The following is a 20,026-nucleotide window of genomic DNA, read 5'->3' as shown; positions in this document are numbered from 1 at the left end:
ATGGTCGGGAAGAGGTGCTATTCGAGCTATGGAATGACAGGGTTGGAGCTGCAGTCAGCATGGAAGAAAGCTGGATTACAAATCATGAAGTGGAAAGAACTGGCATCGACAGCAAATGACCAGTCAGGGGATATTTATAAATATTTTAGCCTGGTTGCAAGGAAAATATAGTTAGAATCAGTCAGTTATGTGGTGTGGAAATTAAAAGCTAGGGCTCATCAAATGAATTTCTTGTATTTTATTTTGTTCAATATGATTTTGACAGCTATTCTGCCTTTATTATGATGCACTTTAGGAACACTTGGCACATATTATAACATCCGATCGGAATGAAAAGTGATCTTACGACAAGAATAGATCTTCAGCAACCCATGCCGGTCGTAAAAGGCGACTATGAGGGGACTAACGGGATCGGGAGGTCAGGCTCGCTGACTTGGTTGATGCACGTCATCGTATCCCAACTGCGTGGATTGATGCTCATGATGTCAATCACTGGATTGTCTAGTCCATACTCGATTATTTACATACCGTCGTCATATAGCTGGAATACTGCCGAGTGCGGCGTTAAACAACAAACAAACAAATGAAATAAGTCTGCAACTATGCATGTTCGGACGGTGATGACAAGATGTCATATTGTTAATCTGACGAGAATGAATAAAGATATAGTTTTAAATAGCAAACGTTTAAAAATGAAATATATGTACAGATGGTCCTAAATTATAATGTAACTCACCGCAATGCCACGTAACAAGGCACGGGCACTCCTTATATATACCTACCTGTAAAAGCCAGAACTGATTTCAAAATATTGACAATGGCATTTAAATGCAATAAGACCATTACAATCTGACCATTCATGCTGCCAAAATATCAATCACATCACCCCGTTTTCAGAATGAACATATCCTCAGGAATCGCGATGTTTGCTCAGACATAATTTCAGCAGTGTGTGTGTTCAGCGTGAGTCTCCCACCACAGGCGCCGCTTATGTATATGGCGTGTACAAATGCACAAAGTCAATCCAGTGTGGCGGATGGGATAACACGTTATCTGTTATGTGTATGTCATTCTGTTAAATAAACTTGGAACAGACCGCGGCGGTTCACAATGATTTCATTACAGGTAACAGTGCTACCGTTTTATCCTAAAATGTCAAAATACTGATATCTGATTGCTGAGCCGTTGGATATGAATCATTTAGCACTTCTTTATTAATATAAATACGATTTCAATATTCATAAGATATCACTGCCAAAAGCAGAGTTGATTGTATGATTCCGACTATATTATGAGCACGTGTTTATGAATATTAAGGAACTACTTTATGAACCCACATGTTGCGATTCCTTGGCAAGCACAAACTAGGGTGTTTGTTAGATATAGATATTTAAGGAACTACTTTATGAACCCACATGTTGTGATTCCTGGTTAATCACCGACTAGTATGTTTGTTAGATATGAATAATTAAGGAACTACTTTATGAACCCACATGTTGCGATTCCTGGGCAAGCACACTCTAGAGTGTTTGTTAGATATAGATAATTAAGGAACTACTTTATGAACCCACATGTTGTGGATTCCTGGTTAAACACCGACTAGGATGTTTGTTAAATATGAATAATTAAGGAACTACTTTATGAACCCACATGTTGCGATGCCTGGTTAATCACCGACTAGGATGTTTGTTAGATATGAATAATTAAGGAACTACTTTATGAACCCACATGTTGCGATTCCTGGTTAATCACCGACTAGGATGTTTGTTAGATATAGATAATTAAGGAACTACTTTATGAACCCACATGTTGTGATTCCTGGTTAATCACCGACTAGGATGTTTGTTAGATATGAATAATTAAGGAACTACTTTATGAACCCACATGTTGCGATTCCTTGGCAAGCACAGCCTGGGAAGTAACATCGCTAAATTTGGCATCACATCACATCACTCATCAGCCTCGGTATCGCCCAGAACTTCGCTTTTGGTTTGACATGGTATAACAAAATTGTGTGTTCAACATAAAGGATTTCAACTTTGCACGTGTACCCGCATGTGAACCTTTCGGACTAGAATGTTCATCGAAGCATCCAAATTGAAGGGGTAAATTTATCCTTAAGTTGGTGACTAATAACATGAACATGCACCGGAACTGTCATTAAAACATCCCCAAATTAAGGATATATTTACCCCTTCATTTACGATGCTTAGAACCTTTGACAATCAAAAGAAATGAATTTGAAATACGCTACGAGCAAATATTAAGTTGGGTATCTATTTCTGATGTCACACTTGGAAATGTCTGCAAATCCGACCACAATATTTAGTGTGTGTGTGTGTGTGTGTGTGTGCGCGTGCATGCGTGCGTGCGTGCGTGCGTGCGTGCGTGCGTGCGTGCGTGCGTGCGTGCGTGTGTGTGTTAGTCCGGTTTCATAGAGCTGGCTCACTGAGATACCATGCCGCAGTTAACACGAAGACACCACTCAGACACAGTATACCGATTCCGAGCTGACCAGTCCATGTCTTAGCCCCTAAACGCGGCTAGCCAGACAGTTAGGCATGACGCGGCCATGAAATCGCACCATCGACCATCCTCTCTCCGGGCAGACGCTCTATGCACTGGACCACGAAGGCACTTAGAAGAAGAATAAGGAGGGGAAGAAGAAGTTTATTCGCATGGAGACCCATATATACCGAGACAAAATAAAAATTAAACACAGAAGTCGTACAGATAAATTGTAAACTATCAAACAAGTCATTGTGTTGCAAAATAGTTACAAGGCCCTTAGGCCCATACACAACAGAGACAAAATCAAATATCAAACACAGAGGTCGTACAAACAAAATTTAAAATATGAAGAATATTAGGTCTTCGCAAGTCTTGCTATAATCATCATGTTTCCAAACATAAATTTTTATTATAATAGGAAAATATATGTGTGTCTATGTTTTAATATAATGTATGTAATGTTCATTATTATAGAGCCTTATTTCCATTGAAGTTACCTTATACTCCCATGAACAGATCAGGAGAAATATCTTCATCCACCAGGTTCTGTACAAGGTGCGTTCTCAGAAAGTGACACATATAATTCATTGATTATTATTTTCTTATTAATTATCATAGTATTCTTGGAAGAAATAGCTTGTGGCAACTTTCTATAGTTCTACTTATTCAATTAATTTGATCAAGGAATAATGAAAGAAAACTGTGTGTGAATGATTTTTATTTCACTTAACATTTTTAATAGTAATATTATTAATATTACCTATACGATGAGATGCTTTTGTCTTTAGAAACTTTGGCTCCATCCCTCATCTTATTCATTATGCTGTAAAATTTGTTTAAACCCATTGCCGAATTCTTGTACCAGGGCGAACCTGCCTTTCCTCCAATGGGTAATGGCGAGGAAAAAAGGACTGTCTTGTTGAAGCATGGAAGTAGGACGAATTTCCCCATACATCTTGTAGCATGCTACTGGATCCCTGTCAAGTTATTCTGGAATGCTGCATGCACGGGGCTTCGTGAGGATGTCGTTAGGACTGGCTCCAGTACGTGTCTTGGACTGACGCTCTGAGGAAAATATTAAATATTACCCCTGATCCCCTTCCCTCACTTCTACATCCCCCATCATGTTGTGTTTGTTTGTTTGTTTGTTGTTTAACGCCACACTCAGCAATATTCCAGATATATGACGGCAGTCCGTAAATAATCGAGTCTGGACCAGACAATCCAGTGGTTGATATCATGAGCATCGATCTACACAATTTGGATACGATGACATGCTTCAACCAAGTCAGCGAGCCTGACCACCCGACCCCGTTAGTCGCCTCTTACAAGCATAGTCGCCTTTTACGACAAGCATGGGTTGCTGAAGACCTATTCTACCCCCATTTAACTCTCATTGTACTAGTACGCAACAGTTATGTAAACGTGAGGAGGATGTCACTCAGAACAACACAGTGTTAAAGGGTATGAAAGGTATGCGTTGTTATAGCATGAGTTGTATCAGTCTTACTATATGGTTAAGAAGCATGTGATTATTAAAATATGTGCATGATTGAAAATACCAATGCTACATTTGAAAGAATTATTCTCAGCCTTAAGAATTTCTGGTATGGAGCCTGGACTTTATTTGTCTGTATTGAGATTACTGTCCAGTTTGTCTTCCAACTTTAACTTCACGTTTTAATATGTTTATCAATCTAGCATTGACAGAGTCTCTGTATCATACTAATGACAAGGTCTAGAACAATATTGACAATGGACACCAGAAAAACCTGTTGAAATCTATCAAAACAGTGCACATATCATACTGTAATAAGTGGTAATTCGTTTTCTGATGTACTGGTTGTTAATGATATATAATTTACATTTCTGGATAGGAAAATATATCTTTTGGTTTTATGAAATTTAATAACTTCTGGTTTTACGCCTTCGGCTTCTTTGCTACCAAAGTGAAGAATCCATCAATATCCGTTATCTCCTTCTGTTCTGGATTTGGTCGACGACCTTCCTTCCAGGTTACAATCTCCAAACCAGCTTTTGTCCACGCTGCCTGTAACTCTGAGCTGGTCATACCAAAGCTTGAGAAGCGACTGCTACCAACTGTATAGAAAGTTCCCCCAACACAGCCGAAAAGAACAAGGTGTCCTCCAGGTCTCAGGACTGAAGCAAGTCGCGCTGCATAAGATTCATATTCTGGAATACTCAGGGCCACTGATTCCATGCACAGGGAGGATGTGATGATGTCGGCAGCGGGGATGAAGCATGGAGCAAAGGGGTTCTCATTTCGGATGTCACACGGTATGATGCCAGAAACTTTCTCTCTCATGCTGGCTTCTCTGTTAGACACAGAATCCCTGAAATTAATGTATGAAACAATATCACAATTTTACTAACTGCTTTTGAATTAACAGTTTCTTGAAATTGAAATGACAAGGCATTATGTTTTAGAATAGAAACATTAGATAAAGGCTTTGCAGTGCCTTACTCATGAAATGGAGACACGTGTAAGCGGTAAGGTATATTTGAGAATCTCAAACATATTTGTTACATTTTAAAACAACATATCCAATATAGTTTCAGCGAAGAGTTAAGGGCCAGACCCCCTTTGTTTGATTTTCACGGATTCTAATATATATTTATATACGTAATCATATAAATACCAAATGGCGTAAAAAGTTCGTACGCTGATGATCAATTCTAAAACGTAATCTAATGTGATTCAATGTGCGTACTGTTTCTGGCTATTCAGAATTTAAATGTAAATTATTGCTGAAAAGACTTACTCTTTTCTTTCCAGTTTGAGAACACAGTCAATAAATTTGGCAAAACTATGTTTCAGCTCCCCATTGTGCCATTGTTTCAGGGTGTCTCTGTTTTTCAATGAGAACTCCGCCAGTAAGATGCTTTCACAGTGTTGAGATGAGCTGATGATTGAGTGTATAGTGGGCCCCGTACCAAAGTCAAGCAGTTGTCTCCCCTTGATGTTTCCTGTAGAAATATGTGTTAGATGACGTCTTTGCTCACAGTGACACCAGTGCTTACAGTGAAAACAACTAACAACAATGGCTAACTCCCATATGGGAAAGGCTCATAAGCCACTGAGAGACACCTGTGCCGGAATAAAGTGTCGGTTAGCTGACCCATATCGCTGTGTTTTTGCTTATATTCCCTGCCAGCAACAACAGTAGTGTTGTGTCTGGGCTGTCGGTTATCTGATAGAACCAGAGACGAGAATACATTGACTTGATATCAAAAGTGTAGTTAGTAAAATAGAAAAGTTGGAACAATCCTTGTCGGATAAAAGGCAAGCCAGTTAAGTAGATACGTTTGCCCTGGATTTATAACTTTTCGGGTATGGACCATTTGATTTAAAGATTTAAAAAAACCCACAGCTCATAATTTTGTTTCATAATCTTGGACATCGAGACAAAAACATGATAGATAGTATGCTGTAACACTTATTTATCAATAATAATTTCAAATCTTCTTTTTCAATAGGCCATATCATGCAAGTGACTGTGTCGTATCCTTGGACATGGTGATGGACATGCCATCCCTCAGATGCGTCGCTTCTTATCATACCAACAGCTTGTTCTTTCTGTTGTAGCGTTAATCTTAGCATGTTACTGTCAAGTAGTTTGGGAGTAAATGAACAGTGCCTCGCCCCTTTCACACCCTTATCTATATAGGTTATCATGCTGTCAGTGCAGCCAAGGCTTTACGTCATATTCCAGTTCCCGTGATCTGGGTACGTAGGCACGTTCAGCAAATTGTTTTCGTTGTGTTTGGGCGATTGCTTCTGAACAATTTGGCTACATGATTTGGGGTTTGGACCCAAAGTGCCCAAATGTCAGTTTGATAAATATCAAATGGTCCGCCCCTTAACCAATTTACCCACCTGAAGCAAAAGCCTCGTGAAACTGGGTCAGGCCGAAGGTCATCATGTCGCCGTCTACTGGGTTAGGAGAGGGGTCATTGTAGTAAGTGCTCAAGTATGTCTCGGGGTCAAACGCTATTTTGTAGTCATCGCTGAAAAGCACTGGCTTCTCTGCCATGGTTTGGTACTGACAAAATGAAATAAGAGGATAATAGACATATGAAAGCGATCTCCTGACGTGGCATGCCATAGCTGTATAACTCGTGGGTATCCATGTTAATAATACATTGCGGACACCATCATAGCCGTATAACCGCTATGGCTGACTAAGTTTTCTTACATGCATACGTAACCAGGTCAGCAGAATTCGTAGGGTGTGGTGAAATATGTCTGCGACGTGAGGCAATATGTTTAAAATCCTCTGTAAACCGTTCTCAGTCATTTCATGTCGATGGTTCGATTATTAAAAAAAAATCTATCACTCAATGTACAATGATGTCGCTGGCATCCATGCATCAAGTAGTGTCACATCCAGGTACTACACCATCAAGTATTAAGTGTACATCTTAATGTCTTGTTAAGGTCAATAGAAGTATTCTCACACTGTCAACATTGTTTGGTATTATCAAGCACAAAACCCACCTTAAAACTTTTAACGGAATCTTAACCGGACCTTCTGAGCGTTCTCAACTCGGAGCAAGTTGCATCATTCCCGATAGGCTTTTTTTCTAAATTTAGCCTGACTGAGAGCCTGTTTCTGTACGGCTGCTCCCTCACTGCATTCAAGGCGAGGTGAGGTGAAATTGGGTTTAACGTCGCGTCCAAGATTATTGCGCTTATATAGCGACGCGCATGCACGTGTGTGTATATGTGGCTGTATACTAGTCCGGACTGATGCCGATTTATAGTGCTAGCACACTGAGATATCATGCCGCAGTTTAACATGGATACCCCACTCAGACACAGTATACTGATTCCGAGCCGATCAGTCCTTGTTTTAGCCCTTTAATGCCGAGCGCCAGACAGGGTAACAAGTACCATCTTTTAACGTCTTTTGGTATGACGCGGCCGGGGATCGAACCCTGGACACAAAGCAGAGAGCGTACATTTAGTCCTGCTTGCATTAGGCAGTTAAGACACCTGGTGCTTTAAAAGAGTATGTACTCGTATCTCCCATCCAACTGCTTGCACACAAAGTAGTTTATATATATCTACTCCTGATTGCATTAGGCAGTGAAGATACCTGGTACTTTAAAAAAGTATATATCTCCCATCCCACTGCTGGCACACAAAGCAGAGTAGGTATATCTACTCCTGATTGCAATTGGCAGTGAAGACACCTGGTGCTTTAAAAGAGTACGTTTCTCCCATCACACTGCTGGCACACAAAGCAGATCGCGTATATGTAGTCCTGATTGTATTAGGCAGTTAAGACACCTGGTGCTTTAAAAGAGTATGTATCTCTCATCCCACTGCTGGCACACAAAGCAGAGATCGTATATTTAGTCCTGATTGCATTAGGCAGTTAAGACATCACGTATAAGGAGTATCTCCGTTCTATTGTTAGTACAAGGCAGTGATAGCATCTGGTGTCAGAAATTGAGACACCCTTTTCTCGAACGGCTTACACGTGCCAATATTATTTGCTTACATATGAACCGTCTCTACCCTGTGATCAATTCACCAATTAACTCCCACATGTTCATGACAGATATGATAGTCATTCACGATATATAATTCACTCATAAAACTTATTATAACTCCAAAATACCTCATAATTGCGATTCAAATGATTTTATTCAAACAATGTGCTTGTATACATTATTCTAGATACAAATACCTCAACCGAGAAATTAAAACACTTCAGTGAACATGTGTCTCTAAAACATGTTTGATTCTGACGTCATGTTACTATGGATGCATGAAAACATTTCTTAATTATTCCTTGAAACAAGTTCATGCTTGGGTTAATTTCCCTGTCATGGATTTGGATCAACATCGTCATAGCAACCATAGAGCAAGAAGAAGAAGAAATGGCCTGACAACATATTATATACAAGATATATTAGTATAGCACATACAACCATGAGCATTACATTTGGTCTATATAGATGTTGAGTTCGTTGAGACGTATATTGGATATGATTTACAAGAAGTATCTATACATTTATCAACAACCAATCAACCCAACATTTAATTAAGACCCGAACATCGTTGCTGATATCATATCTTTCAAAATAACTTTGCGGCAACATGTAATCAGAAAATAGGTTACCCAGTATGGAACAGTAAAACCTCTTTAGTCCAGACACTGCTGATCCGGACTGACGCTCTGAGGTAAATATTAAATATTACCCCTGATCCCCTTCCCTCACTTCTACATCCCCCATCATGTTGTGTTTGTTTGTTGTTTAACGCCGCACTTTGTAAATAGAGAGAGAGAGAGAGAGAGAGAGAGAGAGAGAGAGAGAGAGAGAGAGAGAGAGAGAGAGAGAGAGAGAGAGAGAGAGAGAATTTGTCTTCTAACTCTAACTTCACCTTTTATTATGTTTATCAATCTAGCATTGACAGAGTCTCTGTAGCATACTAATGACAAGGTCTAGAACAATATTGTCAATGGACACCAGAAAAAACCTGTTGACATCTATCAAAACAGTGCACATATCATACTGTAATAGGTGGTAATTCGTTTTCTGATTTACGGTTTGTTAATGATATATAATTTACATTTCTGGATAGGAAAATACATCTTTCGGTTTTATGAAATTTAATAACTTCTGGTTTTTACGCCTTCGGCTTCTTTGCTACCAAAGTGAAGAATCCATCAATATCCGTCATCTCCTTCTGTTCTGGATTTGGTCGACGACCTTCCTTCCAGGTTACAATCTCCAAACCAGCTTTGGTCCATGCTGCCTGTAACTCTGAGCTGGTCATACCAAAGCTTGAGAAGCGACTGCTACCAACTGTATAGAAAGTTCCCCCAACACAGCCGAAAAGAACAAGGTGTCCTCCAGGTCTCAGGACTGAAGCAAGTCGCGCTGAATAAGATTCATATTCTGGAATACTCAGGACCACTGATTCCATGCACAGGGAGGATGTGATGATGTCAGCAGCGGGGATGAAGCATGGAGCAAAGGGGTTCTCATTTCGGATGTCACACGGTATGATGCCAGAAACTTTCTCTCTCATGCTGGCTTCTCTGTTAGACACAGAATCCCTGAAATTAATGTATGAAACAATATCACAATTTTACTAACTGCTTTTGAATTAACAGTTTCTTGAAATTGAAATGACAAGGCATTATGTTTTAGAATAGAAACATTAGAAAAAGGCTTTGCAGTGCCTTACTCATGAAATGGAGACACGTGTAAACGGTAAGGTATATTTGAGAATCTCAAACATATTTGTTACATTTTGATATTTGATACAACATATCCAATATAGTTTCAGCGAAGAGTTAAGGGTCAGACCCCCTCTGTTTGATTTTCACGGATTCTAATATATATTTATATACGTAATCATATAAATACCAAATGGCGTAAAAAGTTCGTACGCTGATGATCAATTCTAAAACGTAATCTAATGTGATTCAATGTGCGTACTGTTTCTGGCTATTCAGAATTTAAATGTAAATTATTGCTGAAAAGACTTACTCTTTTCTTTCCAGTTTGAGAACACAGTCAATAAATTTGGCAAAACTATGTTTCAGCTCCCCATTGTGCCATTGTTTCAGGGTGTCTCTGTTTTTCAATGAGAACTCCGCCAGTAAGATGCTTTCACAGTGTTGAGATGAGCTGATGATTGAGTGTATAGTGGGCCCCGTACCAAAGTCAAGCAGTTGTCTCCCCTTGATGTTTCCTGTAGAAATATGTGTTAGATGACGTCTTTGCTCACAGTGACACCAGTGCTTACAGTGAAAACACCTAACAACAATGGCTAACTCCCATATGGGAAAGGCTCATAAGCCACTGAGAGACACCTGTGCCTGAATAAAGTGTCGGTTAGCTGACCCATATCGCTGTGTTTTTGCTTATATTCCCTGCCAGCAACAACAGTAGTGTTGTGTCTGGGCTGTCGGTTATCTGATAGAACCAGAGACGAGAATACATTGACTTGATATCAAAAGTGTAGTTAGTAAAATAGAAAAGTTGGAACAATCCTTGTCGGATAAAAGGCAAGCCAGTTAAGTAGATACGTTTGCCCTGGATTTATAACTTTTCGGGTATGGACCATTTGATTTAAAGATTTAAAAAAACCCACAGCTCATAATTTTGTTTCATAATCTTGGACATCGAGACAAAAACATGATAGATAGTATGCTGTAACACTTATTTATCAATAATAATTTCAAATCTTCTTTTTCAATAGGCCATATCATGCAAGTGACTGTGTCGTATCCTTGGACATGGTGATGGACATGCCATCCCTCAGATGCGTCGCTTCTTATCATACCAACAGCTTGTTCTTTCTGTTGTAGCGTTAATCTTAGCATGTTACTGTCAAGTAGTTTGGGAGTAAATGAACAGTGCCTCGCCCCTTTCACACCCTTATCATTGTAGGTTATCATGCTGTCAGTGCAGCCAAGGCTGTACGTCAAATTCCAGTTCCCGTGATCTGGGTACGTAGGCACGTTCAGCAAATTGTTTTCGTTGTGTTTGGGCGATTGATTCTGAACGATTTTGATAACGTTTCGTCGTAAGCTTACATCAAAAGTTATGCTATTTATGTCCATCATCCACAATCTTAGTCATCGAAAAGTATATTCCTCAAGGAGTTGTGAGTACAAACGTGTCAAGATGACCAAGTTTCTACCGATCTGAAGAGAACTGCACTCTGGGGTGTTGCTACACGTGGTCTCGTAAAATTATATTATTTTATATGAAAATGCTTTATTAAAACTCGATTTTCTTAACATCACCTATACCTGTACTGTTTTAATAGTGAACAGCGAGAAAATGTTTCATTTGACATAAAAAAATCTCAGATTTTTTTGTGAAGGAAAGGAAATCTCAGCATCTACAAATGTAGAAGAACATGACTCCCACCCGCACCCTAAATATCAAATGGTCCACCCCTTAACCATAGTTGTCTGTATAACAATTTACCCACCTGAAGCAAAAGCCTCGTGAAACTGGGTCAGGCCGAAGGTCATCATGTCGCCGACTACTGGGTTAGGAGAGGGGTCATTGTAGTAAGTGCTCAAGTATGTCTCGGGGTCAAAGGCTGCGTTGTAGTCATCGCTGAAAAGCACTGGCTTCCCTGCCATGGTTTGGTACTGACAAAATGAAATAAGAAGACAATAGACATATGAAAGCGATCTCCTGACGAGGCATGCCATAGCTGTATACCTCGTGGGTATCCATGTTAATAATACATTGCGGACACCATCATAGCCGTATAACCGCTATGGCTGACTAAGTTTTCTTACATGCATACGTAACCAGGTCAGCAGAATTCGTAGGGTGTGGTGAAATATGTCTGCGACGTGAGGCAATATGTTTAAAATCCTCTGTAAACCGTTCTCAGTCATTTCATGTCGATGCTTCGATTATTAAAAAAACTTGTATCACTCAATGTACAATGGCGTCGCTGGCATCCATGCATCAAGTAGTGTCACATCCAGGTACTACACCATCAAGTATTAAGTGTACATCTTGTTAAGGTCAATAGAAGTATTCTCACACTGTCAACATTGTTTGGTATTATCAAGCACTAAACCCACCTTAAAACTTTTAACGGAATCTTAACCGGACCTTCTGAGCGTTCTCAACTCGGAGCAAGTTGCATCATTCCCGATGGGCTATTTTCTAAATTTAGCCTGACTGAGAGCCTGTTTCTGTACGGCTGCTCCCTCACTGCATTCAAGGCGAGGTGAGGTGAAATTGGGTTTAACGTCGCGTCCAAGATTATTGCGCTTATATAGCGACGCGCATGCACGTGTGTGTGTATGTGGCTGTTTGTACTAGTCCGGACTGATGCCGATTTATAGTGCTAGCACACTGAGATATCATGCCGCAGTTTAACATGGATACCCCACTCAGACACAGTATACTGATTCCGAGCCGATCAGTCCTTGTTTTAGCCCTTTAATGCCGAGCGCCAGACAGGGTAACAAGTACCATCTTTTAACGTCTTTTGGTATGACGCGGCCGGGGATCGAACCCTGGACACAAAGCAGAGAGCGTACATTTAGTCCTGCTTGCATTAGGCAGTTAAGACACCTGGTGCTTTAAAAGAGTATGTACTCGTATCTCCCATCCAACTGCTTGCACACAAAGTAGTTTATATATATCTACTCCTGATTGCATTAGGCAGTGAAGACACCTGGTACTTTAAAAAAGTATATATCTCCCATCCCACTGCTGGCACACAAAGCAGAGTAGGTATATCTACTCCTGATTGCAATTGGCAGTGAAGACACCTGGTGCTTTAAAAGAGTACGTTTCTCCCATCACACTGCTGGCACACAAAGCAGAGATCGTATATTTAGTCCTGATTGCATTAGGCAGTTAAGACACCTGGTGCTTTAAAAGAGTATGTATCTCTCATCCCACTGCTGGCACACAAAGCAGAGATCGTATATTTAGTCCTGCTTGCATTAGGCAGTTAAGAAACCTAGTGCTTTAAAAGAGTATGTACTCGTATCTCCCATCCAACTGCTTGCACACAAAGTAGTTTATATATATCTACTCCTGATTGCATTAGGCAGTGAAGACACCTGGTACTTTAAAAAAGTATATATCTCCCATCCCACTGCTGGCACACAAAGCAGAGTAGGTATATCTACTCCTGATTGCAATTGGCAGTGAAGACACCTGGTGCTTTAAAAGAGTATATGTCTCCCATCACACTGCTGGCACACAAAGCAGAGATCGTATATTTAGTCCTGATTGCATTAGGCAGTTAAGACATCACGTACAAGGAGTATCTCCGTTCTATTGTTAGTACAAGGCAGTGATAGCATCTGGTGTCAGAAATTGAGACACCCTTTTCTCGAACGGCTTACACGTGCCAATATTATTTGCTTACATATGAACAGTCTCTACCCTGTGATCAATTCACCAATTAACTCCCACATGTTCATGACAGATATGATAGTCATTCACAATATATAATTCACTCATAAAACTTATTATAACTCCAAAATACCTCATAATTGCGATTCAAATGATTTTATTCAAACAATGTGCTTGTATACATTATTCTAGGTACAAATACCTCAACCGAGAAATTAAAACACTTCAGTGAACATGTGTCTCTAAAACATGTTTGATTCTGACGTCATGTTACTATGGATGCATGAAAACATTTCTTAATTATTCCTTGAAACAAGTTCATGCTTGGGTTAATTTCCCTGTCATGGATTTGGATCAACATCGTCATAGCAACCATAGTGACAGAAGTCCAGAGAGCAAGAAGAAGAAGAAATGGCCTGACAACATATTATATACAAGATATATTAGTATAGCACATACAGCCATGATAATTACATTTGGTCTATATAGATGTTGAGTTCGTTGAGACGTATATTTACATTGGATATGATTTACAAGAAGTATCTATACATTTATCTACACCAATCAACCCAACATGTAATTGAGACCCGAACATCGTTGCTGATATCATATCTTTCAAAATAACTTTGTGGCAACATGTAATCAGAAAATAGGTTACCCAGTATGGAACAGTAAAACCTCTTTAGTCCAGACACTGCTGATCCGGACGTTCACGAAGCCAAAAGAACCGTTCATACGGATAGTTTCTCTAGAAGCCAAAGTACCTTTCATACAGACAGTTTCTCCAGGAGCCAAAAGAACCGTTCATACGGATAGTTTCTCCAGGAGCCAAAAGAACCGTTCATACGGACAGTTTCTCAAGAAGCCAAAGATCAGTTCATACGGACAGTGCCTCTGGAAACTAATGAACCATTCATACAGACAGTTTCGCCAGAAGCCAAAGGAACCGTTGATACGGACAGTTTCTCTGGAAACCAATGAACCGTTCATACGAACAGTTTCTATGGAAACCGGACCGTCCCGTTTAACAGAGTTTCAGTCTACAATGTCTTTTCATTTAAACTTCTTAAATTTCGTAAGGGAAATGATTAAATATTCAAGTTTCATATACCGTGTGATCGTCGGGCGAGTTGAGGCCGATGTCAGCAATATTACATTAACATCACGTCGGACTATATACAGATTGAGCCTGGACCCGACCCATTGGTCGATAATACGAGCGTCCGTCGGTAAAAGATGACTACAACAGGTGTCGGTTATCCTGTTTGTCACATATCCGGGGACTAGTCATACTCAGCGGCCATTGTAACCACTCAATACACATTTCTGTCGCCTCTTACGGCAGGCATGGGGTACTTGGGTTTTCTTAAACTCCTGGATTGGTATCAAACTGTACGAAAAATTCCACTTTTAGCAACTGATGTTGTTCCCATCTACAGTGGATGCGTGAGAAAGTTGGTTTAACATCGCTTTCTCTTACATCATTCCGTTCCAGCTTAGTGATAGGGGAAAGAACGCGACGAGGGATGTTTATCACTTCCGTGCAAGGGACGTATACGGATTATAAGTAAGTCGAACTCAATTCCACGATTAGCGGATCCTGACATGACCAAGGGACGCAAGTATTCCCTTTTGTCAATAATAATAGAGGTCCATATGACTGTGGAACGGGGAACATTATATATATTTGAAATTGATACCGTGATTGCAACGACTATTCAATATCTAATATCATTACAATGGTTATTAAGAAGAAGAATTAATCTCCATTCCTTAAACTATCGAATATAGCTTTTAGAAAGATAAAAAAAACCAGACACCTCGGGAAATGATTAGCGTTCTGAAGTTGTCAATGGTTTTCTGGTCAATTACATTGGGAATACATCTTGACATGTGGGTCGCTTTAGACCTGTTACAGAAAGATATCGTGATTACTCTCCTCTACAAGGAACATTACAACTGATTGTCCGTTACACGCCGTCGACTTCAGTGATGGACACATCTACTCCGGTTCTGTTTCTAGGCTCGTTGACGGAGACTGAGCCTCCCATCTTCTTGCCGACCATAAACAGCACGGCAAGAACGATCTCCACCAACATCGTCATAACAGCCATCCAGAACGAGAAGCCAATCTCGCCAAGCCTTCCAACGCCATTCATCAGACGTCCGTCACGTCTGTAGGACGCCCCGAAAACGGCGACAGCAACCATCCAGAAGAAGGCTACAATGAATCAATGAACACTCATTATTTCACTTCTTGAATTCATTATGAGTATTTTTAGAATCAAAATTTAGCATTGTCCTTTCTGAAATAGCAAACACCAATAGACCTCCAATATTCTATGAGTGTTGTTGAGACTAGTGAGCAAGTTTTAAGTATTTAATGCGGCTTTGTATTTCAGTTAGTTCACGGAGTGTCGGCTCGTGTGAGAAAAGAGATGAAAGGTTAACCCTTTGGTGACCCAGAATCATAATAAAAGAGAACCCATGGTCAGCGGATCTGGGGCGTTAAAGGATGCTACTCTGGTGACCTGATTGCGGCCCCTTAAATCACTTGGACCCCTGTGACCCTTTCCTGGGAACAACGTCCGGTAAAAATATACGTCTTGCTGATAACTTCCAGCATTATCCACACATCGGATATTTTTCTCGATTTCCAATATGGAGTGAGTGAGTGAGTGAGTGAGTGAGTATGGTTTTACGCCGCTTTTAGCAATATTCCAGCAATATCACGGCGGGGGACACCAGAAATGGGCTTCACACATTGTACCCATGTCGGGTTCTAATATGGAATGTTGTGAGACAAATGGTAGTATCACCTTACAGTAGACCTAACGGTCATGGTAGAAAGAAAAGACTTAGGCATAAAAGAACCCACCGCAACTTGAAATTTATAAAGTAAACTTGTAAAGGAAACGTGTTATTGTTATTGGACATGTGCATCTGCAGTGAATCTAATTATGATCAAGTCTGTGGCCCTGGATGATGTTTTCACCACATGCTTGCCATAATATCCAAAGACAACAACGTGTTAAATCCCGTGTGTATAATACAAAATGACATTTATATGATCACCTCTGATCAATTTCATAACCTTTACCTCATTGCTGAATTGAAACATATAGCAGCGTGAACTTTAGGGGTAGGACAGGCAACTGGAAAAAATATGGTTGCAATATTCCAGTAATATCACGGCGGGGGACACAAGCCATCGGCTTCACACATTGTACCATTGTGGGGAATCGAACCCGGTTTTCGATGTGGCGTGGCGGCATATGACGCTTGCTCAAAGTTGTTTGATCAAGGTTACAGCGTTCAAGACATGGTAGACATCGGTGATATCAGATATCCGATGTAATTTTTTTGTAGGTGAACAATTGGCTTGCTTGTATGTATTTGTGACGGGGGCCACCGATGAGGCAAGATACACTCACCGTTTCACGAACACCCGGTATCATCCGTATTGGATAGTGATTTAGAAACATATGCTCATGAGGTAGTCAGAATCGTTAAACTGTGCTTGGTGTTAGCAGATTTCTTATGACAATGAAAAGAGTTGTGTCCCTTTTATTTTGTATATTATGTTGACCATTCAACTATGGCGAGTATCACTGACCACTGAGTAGAGCCACTGCGCCGTTGGACAGATGGAACTGACTCCTCCAGTCCTTCGCCGCCGACATCCGGAGGATGGCGGCCACAAAGGTGAAGTTGACGCCAACGAACCCCAGACACGCCATTGCTTGAATGGCCACATGGAAACCTGAAACGAAGAAGTGGAAGTGAACCTGAAATACCATTTATGGTATGATTTACATCTAGCAGCATCCAAACATCGGAGTATAGTTTTTAAAGCGTTGTTTTGTCAGCGTCCAAGTGGTATGTGAGGAATGGTGCTAAAAACTGCGTCAAACCACCCACTCACTCTCCCACAGAGAGCACTGGTGCCCGTTTCACAAGAGCCATCATTACCGCAGTTATTGTATGTTAACGTATGGGAAGTTGTATGCAAGGAGAACCGGCTACTTCAGTCAGTATCAAACTTTACATCACCAATGCATTCCCCTAGGTCATTGTGTATGTTGTATTGGTCTCCCTGGAAATGGTACCATTTTGTACTTCATCCAATATCCAGTTCATTATATCTCCATTCGTTCAAGAGAAACACTTGATCATACAGAATGCATTTTGTACAAATTGTCTTCTTCTAATGCTTCTAGAATATTGTTATTTTAATGTGTTTGTTAATCTCACGTCAAGCATTATTTCTTCGAATTGTTCGCTCGCTTAAACTATACAATAACTATACACTTAATATGAGTACTAAGGCTTAATAGTTTTTTCATGCCTACCTAAAGTGGTCCCGACGTAGGAGTAGCACTGGGTCACGAGGTCGGACGGACATGACACCCACAACCCAACACTTCTGTACGAGTCGCCGAAGACGCTGTCGTACATTTTGCCCCACACAGACGTGCAGAACGCCGTCCAGTTGAACACTTGGGCTACCAATGCTGCAAACACAGTTATTATTCTCAAGACTGACATGACTGGAGAACCAAATATATTCCTTTCGATGGCGAACTTCCAAGCAGCGGACCGATGGCGGCTCCAATTGACGACTCTTATGAAAAGTCATATGTTGACATGACAAGGATAAGAAGGAAAAAAACAGAAGCTTATTGTTGTATACATCCATTGCCACAACAAACCAGGGTAAATATGTAGGATGCTCGATGTTGTTGGCCAGTTACAGCGTGTTGTTTTGATGCTGTTGTCAAGTTTCTAAGGGTTATAGCGTGTAGGTGTTTGGATGATGAAAGAGTGGGACCAATGTGGTATATATTGTTGTTATTAATTGGACTAAACCGAGGTGATATAAACATGTTCACTTCATTGCGTCGACAGAAGTATCACGGATGAACAGCTAATTCAAACATACGAACAAATCTTTATCAGTTCTGACATTTATGTGCTTCCAGTATGCAATTCCATGCTGTTCAATGAGTTTAGAGGACAACGGGGACAGCCTGGATAGACTTTTGATTTGAATATTAGGAGAGTCAGAGCGTTAGACTGACAGTTTATTTCAGAAATTTAGGCATAAAGTCCCATAGTACAATGCAGATTGGATATTAACATTTGTCACGTGATGTACATGATTAGATTTTAAATTTAAAAGTTCCTCATTATAAAGACATGTTTTAAGAATACAGAAACAGCATGGATCATATCAGGATTTTCAGAGTTTAGCAGATTTATCATTAACTGACGGTCTTTAAAAATACCTTGCAACATGGGGAGAAATTTATACCTTAAATGGGAATACGTTTCACAACTAAGTAAGACATGGTATTCATCCTCTTCTTCTCCGGATGAACAGTTTGTACAAACAGAGTTCACAATATCACCGTCTTTGGACCTGCGACATATATTTACATTAAAATTATGCAATGAAGTTTACAATAAGCTCTGATTAAACTTTTATTATTTAAACAAGTTAAATATCTTTCAGTTTGTTACAATAAAGTGCTAGGGGAAGTCGTTCCACAAAGATTGACTGAGGTCGTAAGGCTGTATGACATAGTCTACTGAAACCATCTACTGTTAAAAACACGACAGTTTTGGGTTTTCATTACCTGTTTCTAGCACAATTCTAGTGCCTATTTCTTACACCGATTTAATTGTCGAATGAAATTTCTAAACACAAACGGCTACGAAACTATCGCTAACTTCCAGCACATTGTAACTTATCTTTTTCAATGCATGCCCACGTTTTGTACTTCAATTCAATTCGGTTTATTTCTTAAGTGTAGGCCATCGGCCCATAGTTACATTTGTATTACAATGGACGTGATGTACACAGCTGTTACTGTTGTGACAATAATGTACTACGAAGTGACATCGCTTGATAGATATAGATAGCTAGACGTTCAATTAATTTACAATCAGTTGTAGACATAATGATATTAAAGTTTTGTATGGTCGGATATTCATAAAATGTTTGTGGTAAGTGATCCATGCATAGCTTGTTATAACCGGAGCAAACTAACAAAAAATTATACTCGTCCTCCACATAACCAGCATTACAAACACAACATAGCACATTGTAACTTATCTTTTTCAATGCATGCCCACGTGATGAAGAGCTGTACTTATTTAATCCTAGGTAAATTCATGCAGCTCAACACATTCTGGATAAACAAGAGCAGTTGCCCTTTAACTATCCAAATATGAATCCAATCGCGGAAAGAATATCAAGAGGGAAAAGCGCAAGCCTCCACTGTTCATCTGAATCATCACCATACGATTCTTGATAGGGCAAATTTTCTTTTTATGTTATACATCAGGGAGTGATATTTCTCAAGCACGAGTAGCAAAAGCAGTTGTTACTACAATGTACTATGAACCTAAAAAATATTATTTAAAAATTATCTACAATGTACTACAGATCACTTACTTATACTTGCTTACACCCTTATTTCATACTTTAATTGTTAATTCCTATAAGATACCATTAATACATTCACTGGCATTAACGGGTACAGCCTTTGTAAATGAATTAATTGACACCGTTTTCATCAGGAATATTGTTACTTAAGGTCGACTGCAGCATTGGCAA

The 20,026-nt window shown here is 39.9% G+C and overlaps 3 protein-coding genes across 3 annotated transcripts; all 3 read right to left on the bottom strand.

The window, feature by feature from the left end:
- Positions 1-4,432: 4,432 nt before the first annotated feature.
- On the bottom strand, positions 4,433-6,566 carry LOC139444111 (indolethylamine N-methyltransferase-like). Its single transcript, XM_071225016.1, has 3 exons — positions 6,410-6,566; positions 5,295-5,499; positions 4,433-4,865 (listed from the first exon to the last, which is right to left on the bottom strand). Exons 1-3 carry the CDS (start codon positions 6,564-6,566, stop codon positions 4,433-4,435), a joined length of 795 nt encoding a protein of 264 aa, XP_071081117.1.
- Positions 6,567-8,174: 1,608 nt separating this feature from the next.
- On the bottom strand, positions 8,175-12,192 carry LOC139442772 (indolethylamine N-methyltransferase-like). The gene is made up of 4 exons (XM_071223666.1): positions 12,111-12,192; positions 11,498-11,663; positions 10,042-10,246; positions 8,175-9,605 (listed from the first exon to the last, which is right to left on the bottom strand). The coding sequence occupies exons 2-4, from the start codon at positions 11,652-11,654 to the stop codon at positions 9,173-9,175; spliced, it is 795 nt and encodes a 264-aa protein (XP_071079767.1). The 5' UTR covers positions 11,655-11,663; positions 12,111-12,192; the 3' UTR covers positions 8,175-9,172.
- Positions 12,193-13,555: 1,363 nt separating this feature from the next.
- Positions 13,556-18,014, bottom strand: LOC139442854 (uncharacterized). The gene is made up of 3 exons (XM_071223758.1): positions 17,757-18,014; positions 17,021-17,167; positions 13,556-15,625 (listed from the first exon to the last, which is right to left on the bottom strand). Exons 1-3 carry the CDS (start codon positions 17,950-17,952, stop codon positions 15,375-15,377), a joined length of 594 nt encoding a protein of 197 aa, XP_071079859.1. The 5' UTR covers positions 17,953-18,014; the 3' UTR covers positions 13,556-15,374.
- Between the last annotated feature and the right edge of the window lie 2,012 nt (positions 18,015-20,026).

The sequence above is a fragment of the Haliotis cracherodii genome, unplaced genomic scaffold (assembly GCF_022045235.1).
Source record: "Haliotis cracherodii isolate W230 unplaced genomic scaffold, xgHalCrac1.p SCAF_5, whole genome shotgun sequence".
NCBI classification, from domain to species: Eukaryota; Metazoa; Mollusca; class Gastropoda; order Lepetellida; family Haliotidae; genus Haliotis; species Haliotis cracherodii.
This window is presented reverse-complemented; position numbering and strand designations above follow the sequence as displayed.